Source organism: Nelumbo nucifera, chromosome 2, assembly GCF_055504915.1.
Source record: "Nelumbo nucifera cultivar China Antique chromosome 2, China Antique-T2T, whole genome shotgun sequence".
NCBI lineage: Eukaryota > Viridiplantae > Streptophyta > Magnoliopsida > Proteales > Nelumbonaceae > Nelumbo > Nelumbo nucifera.
The window spans coordinates 14,049,392-14,072,937 of record NC_142650.1 but is presented as its reverse complement, the minus strand read 5'-3'; the positions used below and the strand labels follow the sequence as shown (position 1 = coordinate 14,072,937).

The 23,546-nt window shown below is 36.7% G+C and overlaps 2 protein-coding genes across 5 annotated transcripts; one reads left to right on the top strand and one right to left on the bottom strand.

The window, feature by feature from the left end:
* The first annotated feature begins 4,861 nt into the window (after positions 1–4,861).
* Positions 4,862–9,237, top strand: LOC104597162 (putative WRKY transcription factor 49). Its single transcript, XM_010258584.3, has 3 exons — positions 4,862–5,292; positions 5,394–5,537; positions 8,568–9,237. The coding sequence occupies exons 1-3, from the start codon at positions 5,030–5,032 to the stop codon at positions 9,070–9,072; spliced, it is 912 nt and encodes a 303-aa protein (XP_010256886.1). The 5' UTR covers positions 4,862–5,029; the 3' UTR covers positions 9,073–9,237.
* Positions 9,238–16,315: 7,078 nt separating this feature from the next.
* LOC104597163 (uncharacterized) lies at positions 16,316–23,307 on the bottom strand. 4 transcript variants are annotated; one of them, XM_088897124.1, is made up of 6 exons: positions 22,972–23,306; positions 22,756–22,833; positions 22,591–22,653; positions 22,364–22,465; positions 17,650–17,874; positions 17,182–17,540 (listed from the first exon to the last, which is right to left on the bottom strand). In XM_088897124.1, the coding sequence occupies exons 1-6, from the start codon at positions 23,047–23,049 to the stop codon at positions 17,493–17,495; spliced, it is 594 nt and encodes a 197-aa protein (XP_088753250.1). In that variant the 5' UTR covers positions 23,050–23,306; the 3' UTR covers positions 17,182–17,492. The 4 variants fall into 4 exon arrangements, with proteins under 4 accessions (XP_088753251.1, XP_088753250.1, XP_010256888.1 ...); XM_010258586.3 differs by having other exon boundaries at positions 17,676–17,874; positions 22,385–22,465; positions 22,972–23,305; XM_010258585.3 differs by having other exon boundaries at positions 17,261–17,540; positions 17,676–17,874; positions 22,972–23,304.
* Positions 23,308–23,546: the final 239 nt, after the last annotated feature.

The following is a 23,546-nucleotide window of genomic DNA, read 5'->3' as shown; positions in this document are numbered from 1 at the left end:
TTGACCCAACCCATATTAGACATCAAGAAATTTACCAGCTGCCCATTTGGATTTGAGCTGGATCACATGCTTCTCTCTTATTTGCCTAACTACCAACTTTGACGTTTACCATTCACTATAAATGAATGTTACAAATTTCATTATGGCGATGACGATGATGGGACGATGGTCATGTTCAAGATGATGAATGATGATGCATGCATGCTCAGTTACCATTATATACCAACTCTCACTGTTAATAGTGTTTATTACTAAGGCTGCGTTTGGAAAATATGCATTAATCCCGGTTTAGGGTAAATTTACATTATGTTTTACTATTTTTGCCTATGTTTGACAATATTATATTTATGCATTGACAAATGATAGACTAATGCATATTTATATTGATAATAAGATGTAAAAGTATATCAATAAAAAAGAAGTAAGTTTACATTCAAGTGGTCTTTTGATAAAAAGAAAAAAAAAATGTATATGTTGTATTGAAATTTATGTTTGCATCCATTATAACTAAAAATCTGTTCGATAAAAAGATAAATTTGTCAGTGCAAAATTAATCAAATTATACAATTTATATGAACCGTTTTATACTCTACATACATACTTATTTGCATCGTTTCCAAACACAGCCTACAGGCCCTGAAGAATAGAGGAAGGAATTAGAATTTTTTTCATAAAGCGCTCCTGACACTGACCATGGAAAGATCTCTCATGAAGAGCAGATCCGGACTCAAGAGGAAGAGCAGGCAGGACGCAGCCCTCAGCCTACTGCTCAATGGGATATTCCCCAAGTTGCCACCCAGATTCTGGTGGGTTTGTTTTTCTTGGCAATTACATTAATATATGCATCGATCTAATCTAAACAATATAAAGGGAAATACTTAGAATATGCCAATGGTGTTCCCATGGAACCGGCGTGCATGTTCAAAATTATACATATACTTACCTCTGTGGATCCGTGCTTTAAGGGATACGTTTCTTTTTTTTTTTTATAAATTTTAGGTTCAATTATAATTATATATAAATTATCTAATGTAAAAAGAATTTGATTATGATGTCATAAAACTTATAACCAAACATATCTGACGAATTTTCATCAAATTTATATGGGGCTATGATGTATCAATGGAAATACTTTGAACCTTTCTGATGTGTTCTCACATGATTTCATCTTCAATCCATCCGAAGGACACTTGCTCGCAAGTGCATCCTCTAAATATTTTATTGGCAGATGATCTCTTCTCGTTAGTTAATCCGTCACTTCACTTGTATGTAGGTAGGGTAAGGAGTAAGAAAGGGAAGGACGAGGACAGTGGGATTGGAATCAGAGACAGACAGTGCACGTGAGTACTTGGAGACAATAGGTGTGTCTACGTCTCCACACATGTCATTTGTCTACATGCTCTCAGATGGGTCCCACAATGGCATTGACTTTTGTCCATTGGTACTTGCCGTCCTCGTCATCGTTTAACCTGCTTTTGCCAACTATCCGCACCGGACTACCTACGCGCTGTGCTAACCTAAACCACTCTGTCCAGTCAACCCCCTCTCGTCCTTTTATTTTCTGAGTCTGGGTGGCCTCTCTCGCGCTTGCTGCCAGCTTTGTTTGGATTCCCAAGTCAAACCACAAGAAGACAAAACCCTTGCTGCGGCTGACTATTAATTGCGGGAGCCTAGTATGAGCTCAGAGCACATGTCATTCATTTTTCACTTAAAAGAAAGAAAATTGTCGCTATGAATTTTCAGCATTTCTTTTCAATTTACCACAACTTTTTAAAATGTCTATCACTATTTAAGTAAATTTTTATTTTTTAAAACTCGCTTTCTATTAATGCATCCTTAATGTTTCTTAAAATAAGTGTTCATGTCAGCACAAATAACAATTTTTATAATCAAATTATCCTTGAAAAACTGAGCCACCATTATTGGGTATTTTATGTATTTTATATTTGAAAAATATTTTTTAAATTTTTTCCTTTTTTTCATGTCTAAATATTAAAATGGTAATATATTAACACCCATTAATTTATTTTGTATATATTTTTATATTTTTCTATGAAGGTTAAAATGGTAATATATTAACACCCATTAGTATGTTTAACGTCAAATTAGTGATATGTTGAGTTTTAGACAATTTGAAAAGTTGAGGTGAGTTTAAGAGAAATGCTGAAAACTCATGGTAAAGTTTAGACAATTTCCCTTAAAAAAAAACTCTTCCTCGCTCACTCAAATAATTTTTTTATTCTTCTTTTTTCACTAATTATCTTTTGTTTTTAATCGTTGGTTGAGAGCATTGTTCAAATTTCAAATTATCCATGCACCCTATATGTATCGGGGATTTTGCCCACACGCTTTTTTTTTTTTTTTTAGTTTTACAAGGGGTTGATCTCAATAAGGCATAACCCTTGAAAATATTAAAAACATAAATATATTTAATATTTAACATATCGGGACAAGGCAAAGATTGAACCTTGAAAATCAAAACTTTGCCTAATCAGAGTAGATATACATTTATGAGGGCTGACTACTGAATGTAAATGACCTTAAATGACGATTCCATACGAGGCAATGCGTTATTGAATGATCTTGACCTTATTATTAATATAATTCTTATTTATTCTTTTGCTTTCTTTTCTCAGTTGGAGAGGGTCTTTTTTTTCTTTGGGAGCAAGTTGGAGTGATAGAATTATGAATTCCAACACGTTTTTTATATTCAACCATGAGGGAGGTATACATTAAAAAAATGCAAACAAATGGTTGTGTGGCACCGGGTTCTGATTAGAGATCCATGAATGTGAATGCAGGGACCTTAGAGGAATCAATCAACATTCAATAATACATGAGACATGAGAGGAGTCATCTTTATATAAAGTTTTATGTTTTTTATTTTACTAATTTATTAACTTTTTTTTTATAATTCGAACCGGACCCGATCAAATTCAGATATACGATATCCTTATCCGGTTCGAATTTGGATCACCATTTCTTTATATATCTGAATCCCATCTAATCCGTTTGCAACCCTATGTATAATGTACTGTCTAAAAACTTAGAGTCCGTTTGGTTTGCAGGAATAGAGGTCTGGAATTGACCGATTCCAACTGTTTAGTTGGGCGGAATCGGAATCCTATTCTCATATTCTTACTAGAATGACATTCCCCCATTTAAGGAATGGCCATTCCTTGCTCCTCCCTTGGGAATCAAATCCCATTCCTGTTGATTTTAATTTCCATTTTCATTTCTGTCAGAATCAAACAGGGCCATTCTGATTCAGATTCCTGAGGATTTCGATTCTGATTCCGATTCCGATTTCAACTACGAACCAAACGGACCTTTAGACTAGATTGTGACTCACTGATTCATTGATAAGATAAATCATTATCATCATCATCCAAGGCTTATCCTAGCCATGTGGGGTCAGATACATGAGTCCTATTTCTCTTTATTTAATCCCATGTTTTTTTTATTAGCTTCTTTATCCACCCTTGTTCAGAAATATGCAAGAACTCTTGCCTCTTTAATACCACAACCAAGCATTGTTGTGACGGGTTGCATCTAAGGACCATTCGAAAGTATATAGGTCTCATGATCATTGAGCAGAAATGATAATCAATAAATCATATCTGTTGTTTTCTGCCAATGGATCGGGATCCCATCTCATCTCATCTGAATTTAAATTCAGATGGAGAAATCCCTCTTGAGGGCAACCTCTCTCCTTCAGTCCTTCTCTCTTTCACACACACACACCATGCATACACATCATACTAAGAGAAGAAGTAATTTTGAACTCCAACCGAAATAAATGAAAATAGAAATCCGAATGAGAAAAATGAGTGGTTAAATGTTCATGAAACTAAATGAATGTTGTTAAAAATTAGTATAAACTATAGGAAAATGACATTCTTTCTAATTCACTATTCATATCCTACAACGCTTGTATAATTTTCAGTCATCCAAATTTGTTTTCTAAGTAAACAATACGATTCACTTTCCTTATGAGCCCAAGAAAATCATTCATTAATTTTCTTTAATCTCAAGTGGAATTGGATTTCAGCATTTTGCCCCCTTTAACCCACAAATGGGTTTGACAGTGAAATGAGGCTATACAGAACACAACAGGGGTAGCCCATCCATCAAACCCATAACCCTCCTCCCCAATCCTGGTGCAGGTGGAATTCGATCCCAAATCTCTGCTTAGCTACAACCAGCCAATTATCACCTTGCAACATAAATCCAGAAATCCAGTGGTCTAAGTGTCATTGTCCCCTATTACAACACGACAGGGTGGCTATCTCTAGTTTACCCTAAAAAAAAAAATTATTAATTTGGGTAGTGGTTGATTTATCACACGGGTCATGGGTTTGTTGCAACATCTCCAAAATTTTAAGCCCCAATAGCCATCAAAGATGGTCAAAACATATTTGGTTTGAGATCAACCTAATTTCTCAGGCTATAACGGATAATTTAATCTCAACTGCCCGGACAGTTTCCTGAAAAGAATGACAATTAGATAGGGCCAAAGCTAAGCGTTGAAAAAAAAAAATACTAAAAGAGTGAGAAACAAATGAAATGCATTATTGGTACTGGTTGACTCATTGAAATGGGGATCAAATTTCAGGTGGTTTTGGTCCACCTTAACATCCAAAGAGAACAGAAAAAAAAAAGGATAAAATAAACATGCATGGATGATTGGGCGCTTCCTGCTTCGACTATTGTATTGTAACAAAGTAAATCTGTGTGGTATGAAATAACCTTTGTTACTCTCAGGCAGAGGACGAAGCTATGTACAAAGTGCATTAAATTCTCATCTTCCTTACTCTCAGCAACTCTTCCTTTAAAAGTTGGGGATAAGCACGTAACCATCAACGACGGACGACCCCTAGCCTCCTCTCTATCTGCTCCACTCTAATCTTCTCTTCTTCCGTCTTCTATGATAACCAATTTGCGAACCTAGTTCCGTCTCTTCTTCAAACTTTGTTTCCTTCTGCCTTGGTTTATTCTCTCATCTAATGCACAACTGAATTGTTTCTTCATGGAAAGATTGATGCAATTAACTGCAAATCTGTCAAATGGGTCGGAGGACGAGCTTGTGAGGGAGCTTCTTGATAATGAATCTCCTTTCCTTGTCTTACCTGAAACCATTGAACCCAAACCATGTCTTTCACCAGAGCCCTTAATTAACCGGCTCATCTCGGCTGCCTACTCCGGACCTACTATTGAAGACATCGAGAGTGCACTGTCCACAACAAATCGGAACAATGAATCTGACGATCACCGTAGCATGTCACAAGCGAGGTAGTTTCTGGATTTGCTCTCTGCTGGTGGTGCCTCTTTTTCGATAATTAATGTGTTGACGAGTTCCATTTCATTTGCTATTCATTTACGTTTATTTGCAGAATCTCGATATTGGAGAAGGGGTTGAGTAAGATTGATAATAAATATACTATGAAAGTTAAGTCCACCGGGAATGGATTGGCCGATGACGGTTACAAATGGAGGAAGTATGGGCAGAAATCCATTAAGAACAACCCAAATCCAAGGTAATTCGATCGATCGTTTCTCATTTGTCTATTCGTTTCATTTTCAAAGAGATTCATAAATCCACGAAGATAACTTGTTTTCCCGCCCTGCTGTGTGCTGCTGCTTCCGACAGTCCTTTGAATACTTCAAATTAAGTTCATGAGGAGGTCTTATAATCGTCTTGTGGCTCGAGACCATTTTTGTGATTTCTTCTCTAAGATTTTCATTAATTTTCTGCTTTCATTGTGAAAACTTTTAAAACATATATCACTACAAAAGCATTCGCTCTTTCTTGGGAAGTTACTTACAGCTGCCTCTCTTAGACTTTTCTTCTAGCTAATAGTGCCTCGAGTCTTCAAAGTCTTACGGTTTTTGCCTTTTTTCATATTTGAAAGTAGTAATTTAGCTATATTTATACCACTTTTACAGCAAAAAACAAGGTTTTCGGCCCTTAACCAAACAATATTTTTCTGCGGATAGTATGTCTTTGAATTATTTTAATGCTTCATGGTGATTGATCAGAATGATATACTGATCGTTATATTGCCAACTTGGTGGTCTCGGCCCCAAGAAAAAAAAAAATCTCGTGAGCAGACAACAGGGCAGTTATTGGGCCATATCCTCGATCGATCGGCTTCTCTCCGTCTCTCCAAAGCTAATCACTTGTGCTACGTAACCCGGCCCACTTTAGGATTTTGCCACCCATTTCATATGAGAGAGGTTGCCACTACATAATTACATAACTAGACTTGTTCATGGGCCGGGCTTTCACTCTGTATTAACAGATTTTTCTAAGGCCCAAGCCTGAGCAGCCCTCATAAAAAGCTCGAAGCCTGGGTCTGGGCCCGAGCCCAAAATTTATCCCATGTTGTTACTACTGCTGAAGCGGCTGAATAGAGAGAGAAAGAGAAATTATAAAAAAAAAAATAAAAAAATGTATATATGTAATTATATTATATTATTTATATATTTTATATAATATATAAAATACATATTACGTATTTTATAAAGTATATAATGTTGAGTCAGGCCAAACCAGGCTCGGATCAGATTTTTTTGACAAATCCCAAACTCAACCCATAACATAGTCGAGCATACTGTGTTAGGCCCGCGGGCCATCCGGCTATCCGGCTCATAAACAGGTCTATACATAACCAAATCGTCAGTGAGAAGTCATTAGCAATAAGAATTCAAGATAATTAACATTTATGGGGAAGTTGAATAAAGTAGGATAGCGACCGAGAGTGCCTGAAATTTCTGGTGAACCGGCACTGAATTTGGAGGCATTTAAGACCATTCCCGTGCTCCTAACCACTCCATTATCTAATCTAATATATTCCTACTATACCTATCCTATTCATACCTACGGACCTACCCTCAAGTTAAGCCCAGCATCTTAATTCTTAACAACAACCAAACTTTGTGTTTGGTCAGCCTAAAGGAACCAAATTGAATAAAAATAAGAGAAAAACTATCATTTTTCAGTTTTCATTTTTCATATAACAAGTCCTAAAAAAGAACTATATATATAGAGAGAGAGAGAGAGCTAGGCCTTAAGCACAAAAGGAGCCTGAGTTGAGAGCCCATCGACAGGATGATGGATAGTCACCCCATGTATTTCACAAACTTTTGCTTTTGAGGTTTTTGTGTCTCAAAATCCATGAAAACTGAACAATGTAATATCCATGAAAGCCGGGGAAAAAACAGTCACAGGATAGATAAATAGATAGATACATTCAATATTCTGGATGCCTATCCACGCCTTTTGTTCTTTTTATTCTTTTTCAGGTCTGTCCTCCCATTTATGCTCAAATTAATGATAAATGCCACCAGAAAACCGATAGTGCAAATTAGGTTTCAAATAACCAAATTGACTCGATGCAATTCTAATTAAGCCGGTATAAGGCATATGATAAAGATGAATAGATTTATTTATCACCGTACTAAAACTTATGATTTTTTAAGGGATTTTGCTCCCTAATTTACGCATTGTCACTTCCAAAATGGCGATGCTCTCTCTCTCTCTTTATATATATATTATCAACTCAGTCCAGGGCTTTGTACTGACGTGCCATTTACAAAGATCCCTCAACAAATAAGAGCATTTATATTCGGTTTCTTGCACGCTTTGTAAATATATTACCATCTACCACTATAGAGAACATTTTTGTCATTATGGCTCAGTTTGGAAAGAGTACAAATATAAATTTGTAGAGTGTAAAATCTTGTTTTTGCATTATTTTGTATATATTTGTACTGTATATATTTGTATTTGTATTCCTTCCAAATTGAACCTAACTGAATCTTCGAATAATTAGAATAGGCACATGTGATATTCCAAATGTTTGATATAAGAAGGATATGCAAGGCATAGAAGAGTACATGTTTGGCATTTTTCTTTTGAAATTGATTTTCTAGTATGCATGTCTACCCCTAAGGCTGTGTTTAGTTTGAAGAGAAAAATAGAAAAAGGAAGGAAAAGGTAAGAAAATCTTTACAAAACTTATATAGATTTTCTATCTTTCCCTATTTTTTCCTTCAAACCAAAGATAGTCTAATGGTTCCTTAATTTGCCCCCCCAAAAAAATTAGTTTTTTCTGCATCATTGCGTAAAATCCTATAATTGGTACTGGAGAATTTGACTTAGGTAGAGGTAGAAACCACTGGAGATTTAGACCAATTGTAGGCAACGACTGCAAGCCTCCAAGTTGCATGATATGCGTCCATAATTGTGCTTCTTCTCCCCATGCTGTCTCCCGCTAGGTTAGCCACGTGTGCAATGAGCCCGTCTCTTATGGCTGAGGTTATGCGTAGGTACTAGGTACAAAATAAGACTTCTTGCCACGTGGCAAAGGGCTTTTGAGCTGATAGTAACCGGATGGCAAGTTAAATAAACACGCAACCCCATCTATAACATTTACATGTGACACGGTTGAACCCTGTCCCGTCCACACATAGAAAACTTAACCTATCTCCACTATTTGTTCATTATTGCACACATTCTAAAGCTGTTTTCTTTTTCTTGTTTTGATATTGTTGATGGAGAGCAGGAGTTATTACAGATGCACGAACCCAAGGTGCAGTGCAAAGAAGCAGGTGGAGAGATCAAGCTCAGATCCAGAGACACTTGTGATAACTTATGAAGGACTCCACCTCCATTTTGCCTACTCACATTTCCTTCCCTCCCCGTCTTACCAGGCCCACCTGGCTGTGAAAAAGCCCAAAAAGGACATCCTACAAGTACCAGACCAACCAACCCAACATGCCCTACAAGTCCAAACTCATGAATGCTCACCGACTCCAGGACCTACACCACCAAGCCCATTTAGTTCTAGTGACCAACAACAAGAAGAATTGGTCAAAGGAGAAGCGGACCGTCAAGGGTTGCTAGAAGATATGGTGCCATTGATGATAAGGAACCCATGCAACAAAAATGCCCTCTCAACTTCTTCATGTTACCCATCTTCACCACTTTCTTCTTCCTCTTCTACCCTTTCTTGGTCCCCTAATTATTCTTCTTTTGTTGATGCTGGCATTATTTCAAGTATGAGATGACCCATATCCGGGCTGTATATATATTATATTTGGCTGTAAACCAATACCGCCAAGTTGTTATTACTTATTAGGAATGAAATAAAATCAATCAGCACAAATGGAATTATAAGATGTAATAACGCAGATAATGATAATAATAATAATAATAATAATATATTCAAGCTTTACGTTTTCTTCTTAAATTTCATGCCACAAGCCAAGTTCTTGTCATTACATTTGAATTTGTCATGGAAATTGGGATAGAAAATAAAAGAACTATTAAGTGTGAAATTTTCATCAGACGAGCCAAAAATAATTAGCACAAGCAATTGCTGAACTGGGCATTTTCACACTTGTAGGTTTGGGGAAAGATTTCAGTGATGTCAGACATATGGTTAGATGTGAAGTTTTGAGGAATATGTAAGAATATGTTTTAGAATATTATTTACCCCATTGGGGTGATTGAATTTATTGTTGGACTGCCTAAGAAATTAGAGACTTTAGGCGATGTTTGGCATCAATGTCGTTTTTTGAGAAAACAGCGACATCTAAGTATTACATAAGAAAAAACGGTGTTTCAAATAATATTCTTTTGTTTGATACCATTTTTCTAGAAAAAATGTTACTCTATACCACGTCTTGGAAATCGAAAAACTGTGATCTAGAGCAACACTAAATTCAATGTTTTCTGGGAAAACGATGCATTGCTGCCAATGATGTAATGATGTGGCATCAATATGACATTATCTTGGATATTGGATAATATAGATCAATGTTGAAAACGTTACTGCCATCACTAGTATCAAACAAAACCAGTGCTGTTTTTTCAAAAAACACCTATATGGCAGCATCAATTCCAAACAAAAGATAAATATTCTGAAAAAATGGTGCTTACAACTCTACATACCCAATGCCAAACACCTACTTAATCTCTTAGGCTTAATTTGGAATGAGTACAAATACAAATATGTAGAGTGCATAACCTTGTATTTTATATATTATTTTGTATGTATTTATACTATACATTTTTGTATTTGTACTCTTTCCAAATTGAGCCTTGGAAGGAGTACAACTGCAAATATGTAGAGTGCAAAACCTTATGTTTGGTATTATTTTGTATGTATTTGCATTGTACATATTTGCATTTGTACTCTTTCCAAAGTGAGCCTTAATAGTAAATCTCAACGGTTGAATGACCTGGTTGAACAGTAAAAAGGGAATCGGACAACATTCCTTTTGGATATTAATCTCATAAGAGATTAAATCCTATGGATTTGATTGGTCAATTACATGAGAAATTGCACCTACACACTTGTTTGGAAAATTAACTTTTCTCTTACAAAACCCAGTTTTGAACTTATCACAAATTGGAAAATTATAATATTTGTTTTCAGTATTTTAATAGGAGTTGATTTACACTCCTTAGAAATAGTAGAGGAGAGTTAATAGTCATTAAATGTTAATTACCTTTTTCGAAATCCACTTCTCTCTCTCTCTCTCTCTCTCTCTCTCCGGTTTGCTACAGTCTCACAGAAGATTTTTCGGAGATTCTTCAACTTTGCTGGTTGCTGATTCTCGCCCAAGGCTCTATTGTATCATGAGAACGGATTTGTCTGTAACCCAACAACAAACTCAGTGAAACTGAGTGGGGGAAAATAACGTTCTAAGGACAGTGTCTTCAGACGCACCTTAGAGCTTATCCTCCAAAGTTTCAGTGACCCCATTTCCCAACAATTCCAGTTAAATGTTCAGTCCGATCTTTGAAACATTAGACTCGCTACAACATGAAGTTGCAAGCAACCTGGAGATCATAAACCTGCAATGCATAATAGTCATCCGTGCAGTACATCTAAGCTTTACCCATGAAGAACAAATATTTCTCTAGGAGAAGTACAAATTTGCCTAATGCATATTTTTTATTTCTACTGCAGAGCTATAAACATTCAAAAGATCTACAATCCACATTCTATGCACCAATACCCACCCATGAATTTCTGAGCTGATACCTATCCCGACATTACTTTGAACCTACAAATTCTGACCCTGGGCTGATCGGTCATTCTCCCTATTTCTCCCCACGGTGGCTGTATCCTGTACGTACGGAATAACAACTGAACCATTGGATCTTCAATCTCCCTCAGGGGAGGCGGCAAATGCTGCTGATCACCGAAAGCAATTCAGTTTCCTCCTTGCACATTTGTATACCTAGAAAGTTAATTCCAAATTGGTAAATTATTTTAGATATATATATATATATATATATATATATATATATATATATATATCAAGAATGTTAGCTTGGTAAACAAAAGCTGCCAACATGTATTGTAGTTGGTACAAAAGAATAGAGAATCGTGGCTCTGTTATATAGGACAGAAACAATTTCACTTGTTTTTCTTTTCTAAATTATCCAATTTTTACTTGAATTTTAAACATGGCATCACCCCAGTTCTCATTGAGCAACTCTTATCCAACCATAGTTTTCTAATTGCTGTTGATTTGGATGGTCGGACCGTTTGGCTTGGAAACTATCAAGGTAATCAGTTCCGTTTTACTCCAAACCTAATTTTTAGCCAAAAACCATTGAAAAAGTCAATAATTCATTGATCCAGGTGATCAAACCGTCGATCTGTCAACCCGTTGAATGATTTTTAGGTATTTTTTATTTTTATTTTTTATTAAAATCGACCATCCATTCGAATCAGACAGTCAGACCATCAACCTAAAAATCAGTGGCCATAACGATTCTATTTCCAAGTTTTTAAAACGTTGAATCCAACAACTGTCTATCATGTGTCAATTTCTTTCTTTTGCCCTATAGAAGGGCTTATTCTCAAGCTCTTGCTTTAGATATTAAAACAACACTATATATTTGTATATAGGGAGTTGTGAGCAAATGAGGGGATGTGAGGGTGATGTATACACAAAGGAAAACCATATATAACAGAAAAATACAGGAGTGGCAGAAAATGAACACTTTTTTAAAAAAGAAAAAGTACTAATTATAGGAAAGAGCATATCTTGCAATGCTCACATATTATTGTTTTCCGAGTTATGCAAAAATTAGAAAGAAGAAAACAATTCATCTTTTACTATTGGATATCATTTTACTTTATTTTACGAGCAACGGGAAATTTCTGCCCGAGGAACGAGGCGAGACGCACAGTAGCACACCTTTTCAAAGCTAAGGCGCAAAAAAAAAAAAAAAAAAAAAATTAAACATTTTTTTGAAAATTGTAATGTAAAAAAGCATTTCATTAATATCTAAAGACAATAAAACTCAACAAAGTCAACTCCCAATCAATCCAAAAAATGAGTATATGTTTCTTACGAAACTGAAATCAAGCTCAAAAACAGAACAATTGTATGTATTTTTAAAAAGTGGGTGGTTTGTCGACCAGGAAAACACCATTTCCAAGATCCTGTTGAGCACCTCTTCGTTTGACTTCTGTCTCCCTTTATAAAGTCTGTTTACTTCTGGGATGATGCTCCAAACTACTTTACCCGTCTTGCGGAGGCCTCCTAAGAACCAAGCCTATGAGCCCTTCACATCATCCGGAAGCACATTTTAACTCCAAAAGCTCCAGCAACCATACCCAAATCCAGCAGGGCAGTCTATGCATTTCTATTACATTTGGTTAGGGGTGGATTCGAGCTGAGTCAAGCCGAATAATTAGTTACTCTTTGAGCTCGATTCGTCAAGATAGTACGAGGCTCGATCTTAATTCGAGCTAGAATCTTGAGTTTGAGTTCGATTTGAGTCAAAAGCTCATAAGTTCGAGCTCGATTTGAGAAAAAATGTTTTATAAAAATAAAAAACATTTTTATTTGATATTTAAAAAATTAAAAATTATAATAATTAGTTATTATATATAAAAATAAAAATATTATATATAGTATTTTTATTATATATATTTGTTAGACAGTTGTATGCCCTTAGCTTCAATCAGAATTATGTACATTATGAATTTATTGTAAATGAATAAAGTATTCATTTGATTCATGTTCTTGTGGTGTGTTTCTGTGTAATACCCTTAAACTGGACACTTAATGAGACTTGTGTTAGTTTAGAATGTTCATAGCCATTGGGTAAGTCTGGGGAGATTTATGCTGCCAAGGCTGACACTGATGTGCGGCCAACTGTTGGGGTGGCTTGTCTCAGCTACCAGGGTGAGACCCGAAACACATGCAATGTAGGATTAATAGAACCTCTGAACCAGACCAGATTTCCAGTATTGCCCTGGACCTTGGAGATAGATGGGCAAAACTGGAAAGTTACACCTGACCCCTAGACTCGATTATGATACTACACTAGGTGTTGGATTGGTCTGTCTTTGATGTACCAATCAGTGAGATCCTTAGCGGGGGTCAAAACCTGTGTATGTTGGGACAGTCCGAGAATTCATCTGAGTGGGTGATCATAGTGACAAGATCAGCCATTTTGTCGGACAAAGGTAATGATCGAGGATGCACTCTCTCTGATGGAAACCAAGATTGCCGGCAGCCGATTTCAAGTGTTGAGATTTTGTTTTGCAAAATATATTTATATATAAAGATATATATATATGTTATGGTTTCGAAATGATTTGCAAAAGGTTTTAATTCCCGGGATCCATGTAAGCAGAGAGTGCAACACTGTTCCTTGCAGTCGAGGGAGAGGTCCTCCTTATCGGGCAGTGTTTGATCATTATGGGCTGAGAGGTTAAGTGTAAGACCATTTAGGATAATATCTGATGGGATAATCTTGCATCTGCCCATAGTCCCTGAGTGTTACAAGGTGGCTTGGCCCAGGGACCACTTAGGGTAAGTGTTGGGCCCATAGAGCCCACAAGATGGGTTTCAGGGGGTGCACTGTCCATAATAGTGTATTCGGCCAGGCCTTGTAACAAAGGTTGGGCTGAACCCATGTGGCTGATGTGTAGATCAATGTTTGGGTCCCACGCCATACAAAGAAGCCCAACTAGGCAGCAGTTTGGAAGGCTAAGTGAGTACATAACCTTAAATGGGTCTTAAGCCCATTTTGAACTGGGCTGATTTGATCAGTCAATTAAAAGGGGCGAATTCTGAGATGGATCAGCTGATAGGATTGGGCCTAGACCCTATCCACTTAGAGAGTCCAAGATTTAAATGAGATTTAGATCTGGAAGCCTCCTAATTAGATTAGGAGATGGCCGATCTGATCTATAGATAAGATAAGGGTTATCTCTTATCACTTAAAGGGACTTCTAATCCAAATATGATTTGAATTTGCAACTCATAATGGGATTAGGAGCTGATCCCTTTAAGATTATGAAAGGAGAAAGGGGCGGCAACTGTTAGTGATTGACGTTCAATTTTCTTCAGAGCTGAAAATCACAAGAAGAGAGATTTCTACACCCTGCGAATTCTCTCTTGCCGCCTCCTTCCTGCCGCCGCCATCACCTTCGATTCGATCTCCAGTTCTTGGGAGAAATCAAGATCTGATCTTGATTCCAATTTTTGGGAAAAGATTGGTTGGAGTTGTACTCACAAACCGTCTAGTTGATTCTTGCGAAGGGTCAAGTTCTTTTGGAAGAACATTGTTGATTCTGCTCCATCTTGCACTGCGCCATCTTCAGTGGGAGCAGATTTTGGATCATTCCTTGGGCGTGAACACCTCAATTGGGAGATATTACTTCTCTGTATCAAGTACATCCTCCCAGATCTGGTTTGGTTCTTGATTCAAGATTGATCATTGAAAAACATGTTTTTCAATTATAGGGAATTCGATTCCCTGCAAAGATGGAAGAAATTTTTGAAATTCGCCCTTTCCATTCCGCAAGACTTGGCGTCCATGTGATGGATATCCCATCCCTTCAGTATTATTATTATTATTATTATTATTATTATTATTATATGTATGTAGCTATTCGAGCTTGGCTCATGAATCAAGCTTTATTAGGCTCAAGCTCGACTCGATTAATAAACGAGCCTATAAATTAAGCTCGAGCTCAGCTCGAAACTCAGTTGAAACCGAGTCGAGCCGAGCTCGAGTAGCTCGTGAAGAGCTTGACTCATGGCCACCCCTACATAAGGTGCAGTTCAGATCCACCACCTCTAGGCTTCTTTTAACTAAGGTGTTATTTGGGTAAACTTCTACTTGTGTACTTTTAACAGCATCAAAGTATTAAGTATAAAAAATGTTTTTACTTTGGTGTTTTTGTTTTGAAAACTGTTTGGGTAAAAAATTTTGTAAAGTATGCTTTTTGAAACAAAAGAACCATTTCCTATTTGGTAAAAGCACATTCGTCCATACTTTCAGTGATGGTTTCCGGTGGTTTGGTGGCTGAGACCGGCAACGGTGGTATAACTCCAGTAGCGACAAATGGAGGTAGGGTTGAGAGTTGTATCAGAAGGTGATGTGACCACCCGTTCACACAAAAACGAAAGTACTATTTCACCAAACTTCGTGCTTTGGGGGGTTTTTATACTTTTAAAAAGTATAAAAGCAGAAGCACAAAGTATACACTACAAACACTATATCGTACTTTTGTATATGGAAGTACTTTATATAAATTTATCCAAACCGGGCCCAAGGTTTCCTTGATTGGAATCTTATCAAGTACTGCGGTCCAAACAAAGAAGGCTAGCCTTGTTGATACAGACCTGACCCAGATCCTTTTACTCGGAAAGAGAGAGGAATCCTTTTATTCCCTTGATGGACCATTAAAGAAGGATTTCACTGAGAAAGAGACCGACTTCTCAAACAGCCATTTCCTTTTGTCCCCCCTGCACCAAAGATCCTGGAGTTGTATAAAATCTGCAATAACTTCTCAAATCTCTCAGATCCCTTCTCTTTCACATCTCTCAGATCTGAGAATCGTTCTCTTTTTCTCCGTTTTATTATTTTAATTTTTTGAAAATTTTAAATACTTCTCTCAGTTCAACAGTCAGACCGTCTAAGCCAATGATTCATTGACCAATTCAACTGTTTTTAGTAAAACAACAGTTCAGTATTAAAACCGAACCCATACCTTGGCAGGTTTCTTTTTACGGGTTTATATAGAAGTGTATAACCAATGATCGTGGGCTCTTTATTTTATTTTATTTTGGATAACATGAACTGCTTCATGGGACTACACAAGCAGATTATGTTATTAAAAAAACAAATTCATGTTTGTGACATTGATTCTCAGGATACAGAGAAGTCAGCAATGAATCCTTCCTAACATGAATGTATCTTTCTCAAGTGGGTTTCAAGCATTCCATCGACAGAGGTCAGGAAAAAAAAAAAAAGTCAGTGATAAAAATCGGTTTCAACAACGTCAAAAAGTTCAATTTAAAATGGATAAATCTTTGATGCGGCATGCGGTAAAGGAGGAACTAGGAAGTAGCAGAAGTGGAAGAAAGTAGGAAAGATGTAAACATTTAGAGGGTTCCTGTATAAATATCCAAAGGATTCGATTCTTCACCTAAATGAGGTAAGGCACTGAAAAGTCTACAGCTCTTTGGATTCTGGAGTGCAATTTTTTCAGAGCCAAATTGTGAGTCCTAAAATTTAGAAAATTCATTTTTCCTTTTGCATCCTTGTTTCCCTTTCTGCCCCAATCCAAAGTCCAAAGACATCCCAATGAAACAGAGGTTTTTTTTGCCATCATGTACACTGGAACAGACACCTCAATCAATATGGTGATCAAAACCAAGACAGCCTAGAAAAAATAAAAAATGAAAAAATAAACATATTAACAGGAACATATAAATGTGCATCACATGCTCCCAAGACTATGAAACATGCATGTGCTTTAAACAGGGTGCATTTTTTGAAAGATCACTTAAAACTTGAGAATAAATTAGCAGAGTGCATTTTTTGAACAAAACAGCTTTTATCTCGTTTGTAAATTACCCTCCTTCTTGGCCAAACGTGTAATCTTCGGTGGAGCTTCTCTTGTTGTGTTTAATGAAAGCTTACTTACAAAGAAATTAATAAATAAATAAAAACAAGTTATGGATCAGGAAGAGAACCAACATAGTGTGCTAGGCGAGACTGAAGAATTAGTAGCACACAATGACTGTCGATCTCAACTGTAAAAAATATCCCCTTTTGAAGATTATATGTAGTAGAACAAAATTTGGAAATGATAGCCGTCTGACTTTATGCTTATGCACACGAGGTTATGGTGATTTGAAGTTTTTAAAAAATAATGTAATACAATTCTCCTCTATGTAATATTTCCTCAAGACAAGACAAAACTCCTTGCATAATGTATATTCAATTACTAACAATCAGAAACATGAAAAAGACAATACATATTTGAGATCTTGGTTACTGCCAGTGATCCAGTAGTTACTATTCTTTTTGGTTTCTTGAATTTGGCAACTGCTACAGTTGGAAAAGAATCAAATACTGCAACTTTTTATCAACTACCACAAATCCTGACAAATCAAATAAATCTCTCTTGAAGATGATCGTGTTGCCTTGGGCCTTAACCACGATGCCTTCCTAAAACGGGGTTTGCAAATTTGGCTAAACTCTGCAAGGCACAGCAATCATAAGAAATTGTGAGAAGAGGAGAAAAGGCAACTAAAACCACTATTTCTATCATGAACTTGCACATCTTTACTCTCAAGAAGCTTGATTACAAGATTGCCTCCAGGTTGAAGAATACCATTGCCATCTGATTTAGAAGTAGAGCTATCGGACAGCTCCTCCTGATCAATATCACTGTCAGGATGAGATAAGACGGTTCCACCAACAGCCAAATCAAGAGCTCGCATTCCTACTTCAACTGATAAAGCAACATCTTTAGTTGTGATTCCAGCAACTAGGGGACACATATCTGACAGTACCACAGAAAATCCTTTCCCCTGAAAAACCGGTAAGACAAAATAGTGTGTATCTTGAATCAGAATTGGACCAAAATGGAAGACCAAACAAAAGAATAATTTTCCACGAGAAATTGAAACATTACTGTGGACCTGAAAAGATCCACCAAGTTGGAGATATACAGAAGCACCTTATTTCCCTCGATGCCTGCCGAGGGTTCAGACTTTTAAAACTAAGCATAAATTGGGAAAATCATGGACGACCCAAAGAATTATCAGGAAACCAGTATTGTTAAAATGGAATTATCGGCACCTACAGAAAACTGGACATAGTAGTTGTTATCTAGTTAAGGAGTTGTATCCACTTCTTTATTAGTAGATTGGTAGAAAGAAATCCATCTTCAAAACAAAATCCTAAATTAGTGCAGTGAGGCCAAAAGGCCAAAAATGAAGAATCCAATCATAGATTGATCATGTTTGGCATCTCGCTTTCACTGATTTTCACTTATAACATAAAGAAAATGGAGCTCCACTGACATTGAGTAAAATTATCAAAATATTCCTAAAACAGAAAACACTCAAGAAATAGAAAAAAAATTGAAAAAACATAAGAATATTCCTACACTGATTCTAGGACTGTCATGATGCCCACGTCAATAAGTGCAAGAGAATGCCACGCTCAATGCTCTTGGGAGTGACAAGAAAATGAAAAGAGTGCTTCTCATCCAGCAAAATCCAACAGTCAAGTTAAAGTTGACTCCCACTAAAAATAGGGTTAGGTGCATAATACATGTATGATGAGTGTATTAAACACATTAAAAATTTTGACTAAGCATATTAGACACTAATTATCTAAAGATATGGAAAATACAGTGATTTTTCATAAAAATTAAATGCATGGATAGTTTAGATTAGGGAAAAATTCCCGATAGGTACCCTGTACTTTAGGCCGAGTGCCAATTTAGTACCCGAACTTTAAAATGCGACAATCTAGTACCCGAACTTTCGAAATGCGACAATCTAGTACCTACCGCCAATGGACCGTCAGTTATGTATGTCACGTGACCTCATGTACGGTTTAAGACTTTTAAAAATGTCAAAATTACCCTTAGATACTGTTCATCATCTTCTTTCTCAAAAAAATGAAACAGAGCCCAAACACACTGTTCATCATCTTCTTTCTCAAGAAAATGAAGATCAGGTTCCGGGAACCCAAATCTCTTGATGGAGGTGAAGTCTCAAGAAAATGAAGATCTTGCTCATCTTTCGATGGCAAAACCGACTGAACTCCTCGCTGAAGTGTCTGATTCCTTTGTTCAACACCTCGTCCCAGGTGAGTCCCCTGAGAAGAGTGAAGGAAGCGGAGTTCGCTTTGCATTTTTGTATTGGGTTGAGGATTCGCTCGGACCCACTTTTCTGAAATCCGATGGATTCGAAGTCTTCGTAGAATGCTCGGTTCAGGAGTGCTTCTCCTGAACAGGAGACCCTCTGTTGAACGGTTTTTGGTTTGGGCACCCATAGATCGTTTTGTATCAGCCCTGGATTCGCCACTTATTTAATTCTCCAAGCTGTATCAGCCCTGCACCCCACCTTTTATTTGTGTTTTTCACAAGCAATACTGACTGTTGAAGGTAATATCTTAATGTTAAACTTGCTGACCATGGGGCAAGGGCTATTGGAAATAGATTAGGCCCATTAATAGAGTCAGTAGGAGGAACTTGTTAGACAATTTTGAGCCCCAAATCACATTTTTACATGGAAGATTCCTTAATTGTTCAGTCTTATTTACTGAAATAATCCGAGTACCAAATCTGTTGTCATATATATGCAAGCATTTATGATCCCGTTTATAGAAATGTTGAGATGCTGGTGCACCTGCTTTAGTTTTCTCAATACTAGTTTCTTGTTTTTGTTTTACTCACAACCTGTCCGAACAAAAGAGACGTGAATTGGTGTTCTTTCTTACATGGAACCCGAAACATTAATTTTGTAATATTGCAGGAACAAACCAAAAGCAGGGTAAGCTAAAGAAGGGAAAGAAGTTGTGGAAAATGGCTTCTTCTACCAACAATGAAGAGGACTATAAGGAGATGAAGGATATGGAGATTGACACAGAAAAGGAAAGGAAGGGAAAACAAACCCAAGATGAGAATTTGGAGATATCTGAGAAAGAGGGCACACCCTTGAATCTGACTGAAAAATCACCAACCAATGGACACTTCAATGAAGCTGTGCAAATAAAAGAGAAGTATCCTGCAGTGCGTCCAAAACAAAAGAAGAGAAAGAGGATAAAAAAGAACAAGCCTAGTGCACCAAAAACCGATAGTTCACTTAAAGAGAATGGTGCTCTATGCAGCAAGGATCTAACTAATACTAAGCATCTTGAGAAGGAGCAGAAACTGCATATAAAAACTGATCTACTTCCAGAGGAGCTTACCATTTCGCTAGACACTGCTGATACAAATTCAGGGAAGAACAACAAGCCTGATGAGAGTCAGAAAAGACTTAAAACCTACAAGAGGAGAAAAACATTTCAAACCTATCAGAGGAAGAACAAAATGCTGTTTGATCCCTCACTCAATAACATGGAGCAAGCCATGGAGAAGAGTCCTAACAGCACAATACATGGTATACAAAACAGTTCAGTAGGAGAGCTCTCTTCCAACGAACTAGACAATGCATGCATGGAAGAGAATGAAGAGGCTGTAAATGAATTGGAAAAGGCAATGGAAACATATCACATCTTCAATGAGGCAAATTTAGAGGCATCAACAACTGAATGCATTATGGAACAAACAATTCCTTCTTCATCTAATGTTGATGTTGTAGAACATCTTGTTCTGGTTGATGGTATCAACACAGAAGAAAGTTCTATGGAGATATTGCCTTCAAAAAGAGTACCAATAAGATAAAACTTCTTATTCTTGATATAAATGGATTGCTTGCTGATATTGTTAATTTTGTTCCAGATGGATATAAACCAGAGAAGAAAGTCTCTAGAAAAGTACATAAGAATTGATTGGTAATTTTATCTTTACTTTCATACTTGAAGATAACATTTCTATAATAACTTGTTAGTCTTAATGAGAATGCCTCTTTTTGTTTCAGTTTTTAAAAGGTCCTTCTGTGATGATTTCCTAGAGTTCTGTTTTGGGAGATTTGATGTGATGACTCAAGCTCTAGCTATTATGGAAATTTTTGAAGGGAATATGCTACCAGGATGTATCGCTCTGAAGAGGCCATTGGGGCTTGCGTTCGGATGCTTATTGAAGCCGTTGATATCAATAGGAACGACAGAGATTTTCTCATGGGAGGTGGGCTGGCATTTGTTGCAGGACACCAAACAGTTGTCTTCGTCGTTGGTCTTCGGTCATTTCCGGGATGATGGTTTGGCGTTGTTGTTCATGGAATGATGATGGAGGGGTGTTCGGTCTCCCTCTCTATAATTGTTGCAGATTTGCAGATTGCAGATTGCAGATGGTTGATAAAGAAAATTAGATGATAGTTGAAGGGCATTTGTGTCTTTTCCCATGACACTTAACAGCTGATTAACGGTAGGTACTAGATTGTCACATTTCGAAAGTTCGGGTACTAGATTGTCGTGTTTTAAAGTTCAGGTAATAAATTGGCACTCGGCCTAAACTACAAGGTACCTATCCGGAATTTTCCCTTTAGATTATCTAAAATACAGTAATTTTTAAAATATTGATAAAAATAGCTTAGATTTTAAAATGCTTTATTTTTAATATATTTTTATAATACAAAGTATGGTTATATTTGTAAAAAAATGCATATTTCAATAGATCATGCATATATTTACATATAAATTGTTCGTTCCATACTTTTTTAAAAGATAACACATCCATCTTTTACCAGTCTTTGTATGTTAGATTGTACATGAAGTTTTTTTTGATGAATGGTACATGAAGTTTTTGAGACCAAATTGTACATGTCTTTGTATGTTCCATTCTTGAAACCAGTCTTTGTATGTTCCATTCTTTGTATGTTCCATTCTTGAAACCAATTCTTTGTATGTTCCATTCTTGAAACCAGTCTTTGTATGTTCCATTCTTGAAACCATCTTTTACCAGTCTTTGTATGTTCCATTCTTGAAACCAAATTGTACATGAAGTTTTTTTTTTTTTTTTGATGAATGGTACATGAAGTTGCTCTTATCATACTTTTTTGAGAATGCACATTTAGTAACTACAGTTAGGTTCCCTGTGGTAAGTCACATTAGTTCCTAACAATATCTATGCAGAAAAAATATACTGACATCATAATCCTATAATTTGATGGAGTGCACAAAGTAAATCACCCAAGGAAGAACTTATCATTTGTAAGCTATGGCATCAAGCATGAGTATTGTAGGCATCAGCAACTCCAACTTTCATTGTCAGAACCGTCAATACTCAATACAAATGCTAGAAATGCTTATTTTCTATCCTGGTTTTCTGTACAATATTTTGCAAAAAATCTAAATTCAAAGAAACGAAGGTCGGGAGAAGAAAGACAATGAACAATTTAATACCTTAGGTGAGAGAAACCTAACTTGTTCTTTTGGAAGATTCATAACGTCAGCACAAACTGTTCGCACTCTCGTATCGCAATGAAGAGAAGGAACTTTCACCTTCTGCTCTGCAACTCCAAATCACAGACACCAGGATTACTGACTCAAGAAATAGGAACTCAGTAAAATAAGCTGCACAATGCACAACATCTAGATATTTATTTGGTTATAATCACTATGGTTTTTACCTTCAGATCAACACCCACAACCACGCCGCCATTTTTCATAGGCCCCAAATCCTGACAGGCTACCTGGATTAAAATAAACAGAACATGGGATCAACTGGAATAGATGTGAAAATTATAAGAAGAAAAAAAAAAAACAGAAGAATCTATATAAGACGAAATCGGTACCTGCAGCCAAGCACCAGGAGCGCATCCGAGGTCGAGAACGGATGCGCCGGGTTTTATCAGTTTGTATTGCTTCTGCATCTGCAACAGCCAGCAGCTTTTCGTGAAAGGGAATCGTTGAAAACGAAAGATAAATGAAAATTTTCTTTTCAAAGTAAAGGTATGAAAATAACCAAGGGAATAAAATCAGGAAAAGAGAAGATGAATAAACTCAACAACCTTGAATGCAGACCGTGCGACATAGCCCAGACGGTGAGCTTCTCTGTAGAAGAAGTCCGCTGTTCCTAGCCCGCTCATCTTCTCCTAATCTGAAACTATTCTTCTCTTCGATAGCTCGATTCGATTTCCTTTTTGACACTAAAAAACCAGAACGGATTTCTGATATGCTTCCTGATCGTAGGATTTCTGATATCATCAACGTCACCCTAGCTCGGACCAGAAAGGAACGGGATTCATCGTTCATGTGACCGGCCCCATATCTTTGGGGACAAAGGCTTTGACGAACGACGAATGAGAATGACAATGATGGCTCGGACCAATTCCAATTTCCAAAGCGAAAGGAGACTTTATTCGGTAAAGATTTCCCTACTTTAACTTAAGGCTGTGTTTGGTTTGAAAAAAAATTATAGAAAAAGGAAAGGAAAGGTAGGGTCCTTTCCTCACGTTTTCCTTCAAACCAAACATAGCCTGAAATCCAACACGGCCTAAAATAAAAGTTATCAAGTTTGGAGGAATTGGGATTAATTAAATGTGATGGATGTGGAACAATTTTATTAGTGGCATAGAACATTATT

What these genes read in the sequence shown, in the direction of transcription:
- LOC104597162 (XM_010258584.3), top strand. Translation starts at nt 5,030, where the DNA reads ATGGAAAGATTGATGCAATTAACTGCAAATCTGTCAAATGGGTCGGAG. An exon ending in CGTAGCATGTCACAAGCGAG is followed by an intron (nt 5,293 to 5,393) that starts GTAGTTTCTGGA and finishes GTTTATTTGCAG; the next exon opens with AATCTCGATATTGGAGAAGG. An exon ending in AAGAACAACCCAAATCCAAG is followed by an intron (nt 5,538 to 8,567) that starts GTAATTCGATCG and finishes GATGGAGAGCAG; the next exon opens with GAGTTATTACAGATGCACGA.
- LOC104597163 (XM_010258585.3), bottom strand. Translation starts at nt 23,049, where the DNA reads ATGAGCGGGCTAGGAACAGCGGACTTCTTCTACAGAGAAGCTCACCGT. An exon ending in TTGTGGGTGTTGATCTGAAG is followed by an intron (nt 22,466 to 22,590) that starts GTAAAAACCATA and finishes GTTGCAGAGCAG; the next exon opens with AAGGTGAAAGTTCCTTCTCT. An exon ending in TTCTAAATCAGATGGCAATG is followed by an intron (nt 17,541 to 17,675) that starts GTATTCTTCAAC and finishes TGTGCCTTGCAG; the next exon opens with AGTTTAGCCAAATTTGCAAA.